Raw genomic sequence first — 13,961 nt, 5'->3', positions numbered from 1 at the left:
AGTGATAGCTGAAAGAGTAGATGACTTTATCAAGCGGAGCATTACAGTCTTTACTGTATAACCCAGTATTACACCAGACTTCTGTCTAATACCTTTGTACAAGCTGCTAGAGAGACCCAGTAGAGAAGTACTGATGTACACGCAATGAGGAGCGCCCACATTAAATGAATACAAGAAATAATCATGTAGTGCTGGCAGAGAAATAAATCTATATTAGCATTTGATAGACTGCTTTCAGAAAGCCAGCCTCCAGATTTCCATAATCAAGAGCACTACAGGCACTGCAGGTGAAAACATAACCTATTAAGCAACAAGAAAAAGGTGATGAGTCTCTAACGAGCAAGGGCTGGTGCCGCAGGTGGCTTTAGGTTCAAAGACATTTAGATTGACTTACTGCTGGCTCCCTTTAAAAAAATGCCAACATTTTTGTCAAAAAGAATTTTCATACAACAGAATGTGGCAATATCACCAATCACACCACGCTTTCCTTGGGAACAACCAGTACCTCATGTCTGGTAATACAACACAAGGTTAGCAAGACTCTTCTGGATCATCTGTTTGAGTACGACCTCACTTCAACTTTGCCTTCGTAAAATAAATCTTTAGTAAACATTCACGCAAGACTAAATTTTGAAGTTACAACTTTCTTGAGTATTCTGCTACTACTTAACACTTGCAGGAAGTTTTGCATCTTCAAAACGCTGTCTCACCTCTCTTACAAATTAGGTGAGCTGGAAAAGGTCCATGACCTTCTCTCTGTGTGTTTTTAGCCCTCCTTAAATTATACAGATCTTGAATTAAAAAAAGCCACCTTCAGGATTTACAACCTTAACCACTGCCCTCTTGTCTGCAACAAAGGGCATGTCAGAACCTACTCTTACGGTAATGAGAGGCAGAGCTTTCTTCCCCAGCCCTCCAAGAAATGCGCCGGCTGCTGCAGTGTTGACTGGCTCTGTAGCTTGAAAGTAAAAGGATTATGGACATAAACCTACCTTTAGACCCCGATCTTTGGGTGCCTATATTAAAAAGCAGTTGGTTCATGACTCCCTATATATGAAGGAAGATGAAATCTTGCAAAATATGTCCTTGAAATCCCAAATGATCCTCAGGAAGTGAACTCCCTAGTGACTGCATAGAAGACTGAAGGAAAACCAGCTTCCTTACACTATCACCCGATTTCCACACTTGACATCAGCTGGTGTGAATTCTCAGGGTTCTCTTTTTTTTCTCTTCCTCCCACCCTGTCAATATGAGTTTTTATTTCTTTGGGTGTGCTGTTCAGCTTCTCAAAGGAGCTGAAATGAGTTAGTTATCTAATATCTATTCAGTTTGATTAAAACTTGGTTTGTTGTTTTCTTCTGAAGCTCTTAGTTTTGTTTTGATTTCCCAGCACTCATAATTCCTTTGGGCTTATATTTTAATGTACACTGTGCACTTCTTCAAGCTGGTACAACACAGAATAACTAAGCTGAGGCAGCTCCACCTTCAGAAGCAACTTTATTTTTTGGTGTTTCTGATTATTTTTCTGAAAACTGGACAATAAATCTTGCTTGTGTTTGTCAAGCATTTTAGAAGGGAGAGAGGATAAACAAAAAATTTAAGTAACTCATGTCAGGGCAGCAAGATTTAATTTCTGGGTGCCACTGCCCCTCCCCACAGCATTTGACAAGTCATCTGGTCTGTACTTGAGACAGTAGCTTGGCTGCAAAATGATGATGATAAAATTTCCTATTTTGGAGGGGGTCCTCTGTTTTCTTCAAAGCATTTATATACTGTAGAGAAGCAAACTATGCATATACTTGAAGAGAGAGAAATTTAAGTCCAGAGACTGAAAACATTATGTAAGTGTCTTTCCATAATACAATTTGCATTTTATGGGTTAGATGCAATAAAATCTTTTCCAAAGGAATACGTATTTTCAGTTTTAGGTGTCCCTTTAGTCTAATTGCATGAGCTAATATCCATGTTTTTTATTCTGAGAGTCTCTCTAGAGTCTACGTCAATTTTTGGCAGGATTCAAAGTGCTAAACAATTTTTTTTTACTGTAAATAGCATTCGTAAACAGCAGTGATACAACTTAATCTATGCGGAAGTGACTGACATTAAGAGCAAATGGAGATACGCTGCCTCTGAAGAGCTAGAAAAAAGATATGACAAATAAGCATTATGAAGCCTGTTATCTAACTCAAACTGTTGTAGCCCATATTAAAGTACGTATACGGAATTGCCAGTACCTTCAGAGCCCTATGCTGTAGGTAAAAACTGGGTATGATCAAGAACTTCTCTCCAACATCTTTGTTTTACTAAATTTGCCTGAATGAATTACAGGAGGTATTTTTCTCATCTACCTTTAACGCTTTAAAAGTTTGACTTGTAGCCTAATATAGCTACCAATACAGTACTATCAAGGACCATAAAATCTAGAGTATAATAATTGTAGCTGTGCAATTGAAGGAAGGTATGCTGAAGAATATGGCTGCTAACAGACTAATGAATACCAGGTCTGCAGCCCACCAAGAGTCTTACAAGGTATTTGTGAGAACATAGCTTAGCATGAGTATAATGTAAAAGAACAATAAAAAATACATGAGGGTCATGTGGAAGGATGTATTAACTACATGATAAATAAAGAAATGATTGGAGGAATAGAAAGGGCAAACAGGACTTGGATATATATTTATTTTTAATTTAGGCTATTGCAAAATATGTGACTGAACACGTCTGAGTGTGTTGCTGATAGAAAGACATCATAGGACAGTCATTATTAATATCAGTTTAAGCCTAAATGGCTAAGCCCGATCTTGTGCACCCAAAAGTGTGTCACCGTGCCTAGGGTGCTAGTAGTGTCTATCAGGAAAAAGCAGGCACTGAGAAGAAGCAATCAATATTCTAACCTCCATCAATATTCATAAGAAAGAGGGAGACAACTCATCCAAACCAAGACGGGAATCGTGGAAGTGCCTATCTTTCAGCTTTCAGACTACAAAATAGCTGAGATTAAATAACCAACTTCTAAAAGACAAACCACAGTCACACATGAAACCAATTCTTGGAAATTCATACGGCAAAACAAGCTGCATGTTGCTTTAGAAATAATATTGAAGGGTTTATTTATGGATAATAACATGCTATAGTTATACAATACCAATATTACTAGCAAAGTAGCACAGTAGGGGGTCTTAAAATTAGATTTATTTTTCAAAATTTCGAGTGTTGTTGCAGATAACAGAGTTAAAAAGAACACGACCATAGTCTTGACCATAAAAGCTTTTGTTTCTAGACTGATTTTCTGAGGAAAGGAAGCTCATTACAGTAACTCTGTCCATTTTTTTTGAGTACATTTTAATCTGTTGGCCAATTTTAAAGCCATCTGACAGACAGAAAAGGTCCTCAGGGTGCTAAATAGCTGGAGTTTGATGAGAAATTGTCTAGGTCGGAGAACGGTGACTTGAATTAGAGTCCTATGGAAAGAAATTTGTCATATGAAGTCAGTAGCTGGCTGGCCAGCGTACCAATACAGGTACCAGCTGGCTGACAACCATGTGGGGACCAACTGGGCAGTTGGCAGAGGAGGTGCCAAAACCAGCCTCACACCTGCCTGCATTTCACCAACCAGCCTGGAGTACCAAGTGAGCTACAGCAGATGAGGTAGCAGCAGATAGGAGAAGGATGAATGTGAGAAAATGAGAAAAAATGTGAATATCAGAGACCATGTGAACAAGCACAGGTATTTTGAGGGCGGAAATTACGCCAGCTTTCCATATTCAAAATCTCCATCTTAGCTACTAACTGTATGTAGCTACTAGTAGGGTGTTAATATTATTTTGTTTTTTGTGGTACCTGCCCAACAGGTTAAACTGGATTGCACCCAACAACATAGTTTAAGGCAACTAAACAATAATCAGATGGCAAAAAATAGCTTTTGATACTGCACACATAGACTTAGATATCTACCAATGGCATTAATTTCTATCAGACTTCCATTCCATAAAAAAAAACAACCCAGGACAGCAGTCTAAACATTCAAAATATTTATTGAAATGCAACTGGTAAAGCAGTTATTTCTGGACTCCCTACTTCACTGTTCCTATTACTATATTTAATAATCAAGTTTTGTTGCCTAAAACTGCAAGGAGAACCAGAAATCCAGCTTTAAGAAACATATAATATTTATTAATTTTTGCTTTATTTTATTTTGAAATGAAAATTGAAAATTTCAAAATGATCAAAACTCCTTAAAACAAAGGACAACTTTCTTGACAATTCTAAAAATGCTTTTTAAATTACCCTATTTATTTATATGTATATATTTATATTTGCATTGCTAAGCTAAAATAAACTACTAGCTTTCAAAATGAAAATATGAAACTACCGAAAAAAATCCATGTGACTTTTCAACAAAATCAGGCGCTTTTTTTATATTTTCAAAATTAAGTGTCTGGATAATTTCTGCTGTTTTCCAGTTTTAAAGAAAGTAAAAATTCTCTGTTGACTATTTATTTCATAAAGTATTTCTCACTAGCTTTAGTAATGACATGAACGTGAGTTTGCAGGAGGTGGATGAATTTTCCCTAACAGCCATACGTGAGCATCATTTGCAGTACAAACTGAGGATCGTGGGTAAAAAATCTTCCTATTTCTTTACAATTCCGTCCACTTGAAGGCATATAAAGGATTAGTCTGGCTTGAATGGACAAAAATGAAGAATTATTTGATTTCAGTCTACTGTATAGAATACTGCAGACAGGCTGGTCTGTTAAAATTAATAGCAGTACAGATATCTGCTCTTTAAGAGAAAACTAATGGGTTTGGTTATTATAGCTTGTGGGGAAACCAACTGGTTAATACAGACTGAGCAAGCTCAGCTGATCCACTGGAACAGGCCACAGGGAGCAGAGCCGGTGGCCATGGGGCAGGAGGCAGTGGCACTACCATGTGGGACACCAGCCCTTGGTGACAGCAGCACAGCTGGGGCCCTGCTCATCAGATTGCAAATGATCTATAGACCGTGTTGGTCCTCGCTAGGCATCCAGTTTGTGCGTTAGCCAAACTCTTTGGTGTGCCCTTTCTGCTTGTCTTTGTTTCATTGTCACCGTAGAGATGCAATGCTTGAAATACTTCTTGTGTATGCCGCTTTATGGTTAGATGTAGTATTGACACTATAGGGTTAGTATATTTGTTTCCCTTTGGAGGTAAAACAAACAAAATAACTGGCATCAACAAGCACCCTGCTGCTGGTCTAGTTTGCGTTACCACACAGTGAAAGATGTTTTTATTTAGCTTTTAGGTTTCTTCTTTTTTTAACTTTTTTTTTTTTTTATTTATGACAGACTTGTGTACCTTGGGGGAAAAGATCCCAAATCCTGGCAATTGGCACAACTCGTTATCAGGCACAGAACTCTGTGCCTTTTTGCAAAATTTTCAAAGTAAAGGAAGAAATGACAGCAGAAAGAAGAAATGGGCTGGTAAGACTTGTCTTCTTCCAGGAACTTCTTCAGTCTGACTTAGGTTGGTGCTCTTACTGGCAGTTTATATTAAGATATATAATTAGATCTCCATAATAGTTTTCCAATGCCCAGAAGAGTATAAATGATCAGTATAAAAGATGTAATTCCATCAGAATAGGAAATATTGATGTGACTGCAAATTGTGAGATGGAATTTTAGCACCGTGTATCCCAACCACAATCATTTCACACATCTGCATGTTCTGTAGCTAATCAAATAAAATCTCTGAAATAAAGAGCTAAGTAACCTGGGGAGAGAAAGAAAAATCAGTCTTGGTTGACTACTGAAGCCTTGCAAGGGAGCCTGACTATCAAATGAAATACATATACCTTCTTCATTACCAAAACATATTTTGTAGATTGCCCAGTTTTATGGTGATAACATTAAGCTTCATAAATCTGACAAGCAAGGCTGCCTTAAAAGGGATTCATTAAAAACAAAAGGCATTATGGTATTCAAAGTTGCTTGTCTCTCCCATGATTTAGCCCAAAATAGAAAGACTCAAACAGTATAACACTGTAATCTCAACTGTGTTTCATTTCTTCTTCATCTTCAAGCCCCTCTCCCCAGCTATTAAACTAAGCCCTCAGTGACATCGTTATATTCCGAAATTTAGCAGGGGTGTACAGGCAGCCCTGGGTAGACACGCACATCTATTCTGCTGATTATACATGTGATGAAGCAGAACATTGATTACGCATTTAAAGTATAATGATTTATAGTCAGAATACATATTGCTGAAAGCAGAGACTCCATCTTCCTCCACGCTTGTGCAAAACCTATCACAATTACGATCTGATCGTGATTAGTTTACTAGCAACTGCCACAATTTAATAAACATTATACCATCATGTTTAACTTTCATAAATATCAGAAACTATATTAAAAGCTTCTTCTCCAAGCAGGAAAATATTTATATATGTGCTTCGCTTTACCCACATACAGAGTGTCAACCTTTCTGAGATTGAATTCAACACCCATGGGGCTGAATATACGTGAGAAGCAGACAGTTTATTAAGAAAGGTGCCATTTTTATATCACGTTTCGGAGTAAATTTGGCTTTAGAGATGAGTAATTCAGGCAACTGCTGAGAACCTCACACAGAACAGCAACTGATGTGTTAGTCTGCTACTTCCTTCAAGCAATAAGAACAGAGGTGGGAGGCAACACATGGTACAAACTCCACTGCAGAACCTAGGATCCCACAAATTTGCAGGGCAGAACAGCGGAGATCTTTCTTCTGTCATTAGCCGAGCAACAGATGTGATGCTAGGCTTTATACAGGAAAGTCTGTGATTCATATTGTCTCTAAGTCCACTGCAATATTTTTCTTATTTGGAGAAATAAGCTCTGAGTGTATGATCCTCAAATGCATTTGCTGAGAGTTAAGGAAGCGATGAAAGGAGCTGAGTTTTAGCAGTGCAGAGCCCTGATTTCAACATGCCAATAGGGGCCACTCTTTCTGAAGCTTTCACGTTGCAAATAGGTATCTGAAGATACATTAAGTCCTTACTTGGTCTTGAAGATACATGGATTTTGGATTATTTTCACAGAAGAAACCTTTATTGGCCAGGTAGTATTTTATTATCACTATTGTTATTTCTAAAGAAAATGCAGAATTGACATAATTTCCAAAGCAGAAAAAAGAGGTAAAAAGAGGCAATCCCTCCTGCCTTAACTTTAAAAGTGTAAAGAGAAACCTATAGATGGTTTCTGCCTTTTTTTTTGCATTATCCCTTCTATTATTTTTCATCTTCAGCTTTCTGAGCAAATCTTGCAGTCTTAGTACCAAACACAATGATAAAAGTAATACAAGAAATTCAACCTTTCCAGTTTAAACTATGATTTACAGTTATTTTTTAGCTTTCTCCGTATCTTCATAGGATCTTTATTTAATATGGTAACTTAGAAATTTTCTTTAAAAATACTCTGCTTTTACAAACTTTTTCATACTCTACTCATCACTCCTATTATTTCAATGAGAGTGTTCAAAGAAATACAAATATGCACCTATGCCAGTGTTTTTATGACTGGGATTGCTGGGCTGCAAAGGCAGTGAAGGTCTGGCCAATCTTCCCACATATTAAGACCATTGGGGGTTACACTTGGAACAAGTTTCAGTCTCCCTTTTTTTGGGCTCAGGAAATACTAGTCCTTTGCTTAATGTCAAGTGTAATGTAGTGTCATATCTAAATAAGGACACAAATTCTTTATACCCCTACAGTTGCCAAAACCAGTCTGAAGTTGAAAAGCAACGAATTCCTTGTAAAACCAAGAAGCATTATAAAAAGCACAGATTACCTGTCTTCGAAGGTCTCGTGTTTTCTTGGTCATCTTGTCAATAGCAATGTTGAGTGGGTCCCCCTTCTCCTTCCTTCCAGTCTGTTAAAAAATAAAATTGTGGCGTTAGAGAAGAACACTCCAGAAAGTATACACTTTAAAAAAAAAAAGTACAGACTTATCAATGGAAATCTATGCATTTCTTTTTGTTTGCTTCCAACAAGTCGTTATTTCCCATGTAATGTTTTTCACATGTTTAGGTGTGGAGGCATAGCAGATCATTTTAAAACAATCCTAAAATGATAAAAAGAAAGATTAAGGTGACTCACTGGAGAGCTCGGAACTTACTTACCAAGAAATTACATGCATACATTACAGCCTATGCTCCAAAAATCTGGCAAGACCTTTCACTATAAAGTGAATATTCAGAGTTTCTAATCTCCATCCTGCCAGGCACTGGGAATGTTAAACATGATAATAAGCAGCAACACAGCTTGAGGACAGAAGGAAAATGGTTCCTACGCCTGTAACAGGAATCCTATTGGCAGACATTAGGTGCAGTATAAAGAAGACTTCCACTTAAAACACTTCCCTGCAGGAAGTCCCAAAGCAAAAATCCTCATGAAGATTAAAAAAGGGGAAAAAAAAAGCTTCTTGTGGTTCATATCGAATGAAAAAAAAAAAAATTTTTTTAGGTTCAATGGCACAGAAAGCATGAAGTGACTTTGTCAGCTGTATTACCTTTCTCTTAAGAGAAAACTGCTTCTCTAAAGATTTGTCACATCTCTTACCCCATTGAACTCTGTTTGATAGCTTTTCATCAAGAATCAAAATGATCTTCCATTCTTTCCAGCAGTACTCTTCCCTTCTCAATGCTGTTTTCAAATACTCCTATTTAGAATTGTTCCTTGCATATGATTAAGAGCGATTTTCCACTTCCAGCTGAGCCTAATAGCATATGTTTCTGGGAACTATTGAGAAGTCACTTTTGGGGTGGGATGGGGATTAAACATACCCTTTCAACAACGATCTCTCAACTATACAGCACTGTTTTCAGCTCTGCATGGCCACTTTGGCAAGCGGCCTGTGCTCCAGTCTTCTGCCTTACGCTTTCATCCGAGGGAACGCCTGCTTTCTATTATTGTCTGTAATTCTCATTATGATATGAGGCCAACGCATTTATGATCATTTAGATATCTGTAAAACCCATCCCCTTTTTTATTTATAAATTCCAACATAAATATATCAAGTGCCATCAGCATTTAATATAAAACATAAATTTACCTCTTAGGTTTTTAAAAAGAACCCATTACAAATTCTGGAGTTAATCATACAAATTGACACCAGAAAACAGAGAGAGGAAGTGTTTGCTATGATACAAGAGGAGGCATCTGTGTAACCCATTGATATTTTCATCTCACTTTGCTTGTGCTCATCCTTTCACTGAGTTGTTCTGGTCCCCAGCTAAAGAACTTTGGCTCTTTAGCCCAACCAATTTCAGCAGATGTTCTTAGATTTTGATGCCCTGTTATTTTGTCCCAGACAGCAGCTGTCATACGTGTACATAACCTATACTCCACATTAAAAACAAGGCAGATAAGTTTGGAAGCCTCTCGTAACTGTTGAAACGGTACAACAGGGACTGCTGAATGAGCTAGTCTCAGCCAGGTTCCTAGTCTCTTAGACTACAAAGCTATATTCTAAGAAAATTTTCAATTCCTCCAGCTGTGCGCTGTGTACTGGCTGAATCAAGTATCCTTGGTGACATTAGCGTTCTGGGATGCTTTATTTTCCCAGTGAAATAATTCCATTTCTGTAATATTGTTTACATTTTTCTCTTCCTTCTCATTGTTTAAGATTTAATGCATTGCCTTAGAAAGATACATAACCACACAAATTGGTTTAAGACACTTTTACTGAAGTAAAGCAACCTTTTTTCCCTCCATAAAATCAAGGAATAATTTGCTAAACTGTGCATATTGTAGTGAATACTAACGCAATGTGAATAATCAAAAAGCAACTACCATGACACTTAAGAGTACGCCAGAATGGTATTTTACAGTTCTCCACCAAAACAGCTGGCTAACATTTCTTCTTTACTGATCTGATGCAGGGCAGATGTATTTTCTGCTCACCACCGACATCCAAGGTCAAGCACTTAATGCTTGGCACCCATTTAGGGGGTCAAAAAATTGTCTTGAATAGGAACCTGGGGTTTCTTCCAGGGCAGTCAGTTACAGGACATAACGACACTGAATAATAAATTAGGCATCTGATAAACTGCACTGTTTAGGAGCAAAGGCTCCTGACATTCCCTAAATGCTCTTTGGAAAAAAACAGAATTTTTGTGGTTGACTTAAAAATTTGTAATTTAGGTTCCCAGCCTGAAGGTTTTGTAGGAAAAAAATATCACTGAGAGTAGGTCCATGGTAGCCTGCACCTAATACCTCTCCTAAGCCTTTCTTCAAATTTATCCTGTAACTTTTTTAGTGTAGTTTTAAATTATATCAGATGTGGCCCTTAAGGTACATCCTATTGTGAATCACAAGACAACTGGGAATCCTTCTGTGACCCTTAGGCCACCCAACACAAACTGTCAATACCCATTTGGCCAGCCCCTTCTCCCTTCAAAATAGAGCAAAGCCTGTTCTATACTGCTCACCAAAAAACTCCCTGCTCTGGGCTATCGCCCAAATCATGCCTATGTGCTGTCTGAGATGATAAATGGCATCAACCAGTCTGTGCTGGAAAACAGGCTCCCTGACCAAGTGGACAGAGACCCAGGTGAGTTCTCTCAGTGGCAATATTTTATTAACATTTATGAGTATGGGTGAAGTCGTAGAGAGACTTCTCATGTTCCACACAGTTTTTCCGTACCCAGCAATTTTAAGTGTCCTTCACCTGTTATAAAATGGCTACTGCCTTTTAATCGGGACACAAACCCGTCCTTCACTGTATGATTTCAAAGAACGAGAAATTTATTTAGTAAATCACGTTATTGAAAAACAAATAGCAAGGCATGTGATGTTACATAGCTTCAGGCAGGTCTGTCAAACACCATCTGCTCTGTGCTGAAAATATAAGTTTATTAAAGTTTATTTATTTAAGTCCTTAAATACTCTTATATTAATGTTACTCTGTGATAAATTTTTGGCCTTCATTCCTAGAAGGGATAGAAAGGAATTTCGTGGTTTCCTGTGTTTCTGAAAAAAACATAAAGCTTGGTACTGAGCCTCATAGCATTTCTCTGTTAATCTTTTTCTGCAAGGGAAGAAAGATACTTTGGAGGTGGGATAAAAAGGAAAAAAAAAATTGCTGCTGGCATGGGTTAAAAGGAGAAGCAGAACAACTGTACAGAATTCCTTGAATGCCAAAATATTGGTATTCAGATTTCCTGCAGACAGAATTACATCTATTCACGGTGTAATAAGGAGAACTTTGCTGCGGGAGAATATATTAATCAGGTCTCTGATTTCTAGTGACCATTAACAGCATTGGCATACTGGTTTCACTCAAGATCTTTTCAAATGATTCTCAGTCCGTGTTACTCCCATCCTAATTTCCTTAGAGCTTTTCCCTCCCTGTTTGATTGATTCGCAGTTGATGAGGATGAGCTAACGTCCACGGGCTCCTGACCAGGGGCTGTGCTGTCTGTGGAGACCCCAGGGTCAGCAATGGGTATTCCATTGCACTTCTGCCCCAGAGCTGCCGTCTCCCCCCCAGATCACACAACACAAAATCCAGCTCCCTGAATACCTATTTCAAGCATTATTAAGCCTGTTTTGCCATGTGGCATGTGTAATTCTTCAACGCTCCCATGTCCATTTAGTGGAAGAAATCTAGGTACTGTGCTATTACTCTAGAAAATGCCTACGGTCGCAAGCGCTGTCGACAATATTACTTGAACAATAAAACAAATAGAGAATACAGTCATTGCCTTCCTCATATTAAACAAAGTTTAAAATGCATTGCAGTCAAAACTGCGTAATACTAAGGTAAGCACTTAGTTATACAGGGAGCTTCAACCTCGTTTAGTTAGGAAGAGAAATAATAACAGAAAGAACTTAAGGAAGGTAAGAAATTTCAGCATCTGCTAGAATGATCTCCGCTAAGATATAGCACTGGTTTTCCTTCTGAAAAAACACCTAAACGACCTTTTTCCCTCCCTCTTTTTCTTCTTTTCATGAGCTGTTCACAGTTTCACACATGAGGAAGAACTTCCCTCTGAGGGTGATGGAGCCCTGGACCAGGCTGCCCAGGGAGGTTGTGGAGTCTCCTTCTCTGGAGATATTCAAGACCTGCCTGGACAAGGTCCTCTGCAGCCTGCTGTAGGTGACCCTGCTTCGGCAGGAGGGTTGGACTGGGTGTCCCACAGAGGTCCCTTCCAACCCCTACCACTCTGTGTGAGTCTGTGTGATTCTTTATACTGTTGGGGCAAAATAAAAATCACCCAAAATACTTTTTGCAACTATTAAGGACATTTATATTCCATGACTTGCTCATTACAGAACTCTTTTTATCAGCACGCTGTAGTTAATAGGAGACTCTTTTCTAACCCTAGAGACTATCACAGACTCAAGACATGAACTGTCAGGCTAAGCAGCCTAGGGACGTAGCACATTTTGGATGAGACACAGTCAACCTTGGAAGAAGACGAGTCCAGAGGAGGGCCAAGAAGATGATCAGAGGAAATACACAAAAAGTGCAGCAACTGTAGGCCTACAACATAACGTCACAGACAAAAAAAACAACGTGTATGACAATTAAATGAGTGGCGTTAGAGAGAGCTATTAGCCTTTTCCTTTAAAGTGCATAATTTAGAAGCTCAGTGATTCAATTTACCAATAATAATAATAATAGCCAAAAACTGTGTAAGAAGTTTTGGGTCCACTCTTTTCACACACTCCTGTGTCTTTTCTGCTGCTTTAGATATAAACCAAAACGGCCGGTGAGCTCAGTCTCCTAACATATTACATTGCATGTCTAAGACATCCTCAGCACCATTAATCGAGTAATTTAGCCTCCGGGAGACAGGTGGAAAGATTATCTATCGATCCAAAAGCTACCAAACCTTGATATACTTTTATATTTTCATCATCCCCTAGGTAGATGGTTCCATTATTTACAGTTTATTCAGAACTTCAATATCACAATGTTTTATTAAGGGGTAAATTGCTGCTCAAAAATATATCTGTCCTAATATTTTATTTTAAATGTTGAACAACACCACTCTTTAAAAACTACGCTCATGTTCAACAGCCCTTTTAAATTGATGAAGAGAAGCTTCTAAGAGGGAAAACATTTGATCAACAGACATAAGCTGCATCAGTGCTTTTAAGCAGAAAGCTAGGTTTAAATGTACCAATACATAGTCTCCTTCTGACAGGTTAAGAAGACTAATTTTGGGTCAGGAAAAGGCTAAACTATATATATCCTAGCAGAATTGAGCAGAGACTAAATTTCACTGGAAGTGGAAAATCTGAGCGATTCGCAAGGGAGATAGGTCAGGAAAATATATTTTAAAAAATCTGTGTCTCTATGGATGGGCTGAAAAAGAAATCTTAGTAATAATTAAATTAAAAAAAAAACTTGAATGGTGAGAAGTCTCTTAGGAGCATGGCACAAACATGAAATACTGTTCTACTCAGCTCAGTGATTTTCTCCGTACTTTGTTTATTCCTATAAATTAGTTTGCAGTTTAGCATTTGTTGTAAGCAACTACACTGGATTTTCTGCAGTCACCTCTTTTCCCTTTTCAATTTTGCTGAAGAATTGCCTCATGTGCAATGAAAATTTATACTTTTCCTCTAGAGGATAAAAAAAAGAGAATTTTGCATAAATGGAGGAAAAAAGGTTGCTTAGATATCCTTTTCCTACTCCGGTCTTTTGGCCTTCCTTTATGCCGTTGCAAAGAAGGAAGGCTCAGTCACCACAGAGAAAGGACAAGACAGAAAGATCCCCGTGTGTGTATTATCTTGCCAGTTTGCAATAAAACACAGAATTACAGGCTTTCTTCAGGTGCTTCCACAATGCTACTCAGTTCTGGAATGCTATTCACTAAGTAATCTGCTCATAAACCTATGTTACGGACAAGAAGTTCTCCTAAAACAAAACAATTGCTTTCAGCAGTTTTTAACTGCCTTAACAACTTGTGACCAGATCACCGTGAGTGTA

General features: G+C 38.1%; 1 protein-coding gene across 4 annotated transcripts in view; it reads right to left on the bottom strand.

Moving 5' to 3' along the window:
- CTNNA2 (catenin alpha 2) overlaps window positions 1–13,961 on the bottom strand; it is a 536,393-nt gene that overhangs the window by 117,093 nt on the left and 405,339 nt on the right. For all 4 annotated transcript variants that reach the window (XM_009934739.2, XM_075420290.1, XM_009934738.2 and 1 more), the window contains one exon: window positions 7,809–7,889. In XM_009934739.2, coding sequence (XP_009933041.1) covers window positions 7,809–7,889 — 81 coding nt within the window. The remainder of the gene's footprint in view (window positions 1–7,808; window positions 7,890–13,961) is intronic.

The sequence above is a fragment of the Opisthocomus hoazin genome, chromosome 5 (genome assembly GCF_030867145.1).
Source record: "Opisthocomus hoazin isolate bOpiHoa1 chromosome 5, bOpiHoa1.hap1, whole genome shotgun sequence".
Classification (NCBI taxonomy): Eukaryota; Metazoa; Chordata; class Aves; order Opisthocomiformes; family Opisthocomidae; genus Opisthocomus; species Opisthocomus hoazin.
This window is presented reverse-complemented; position numbering and strand designations above follow the sequence as displayed.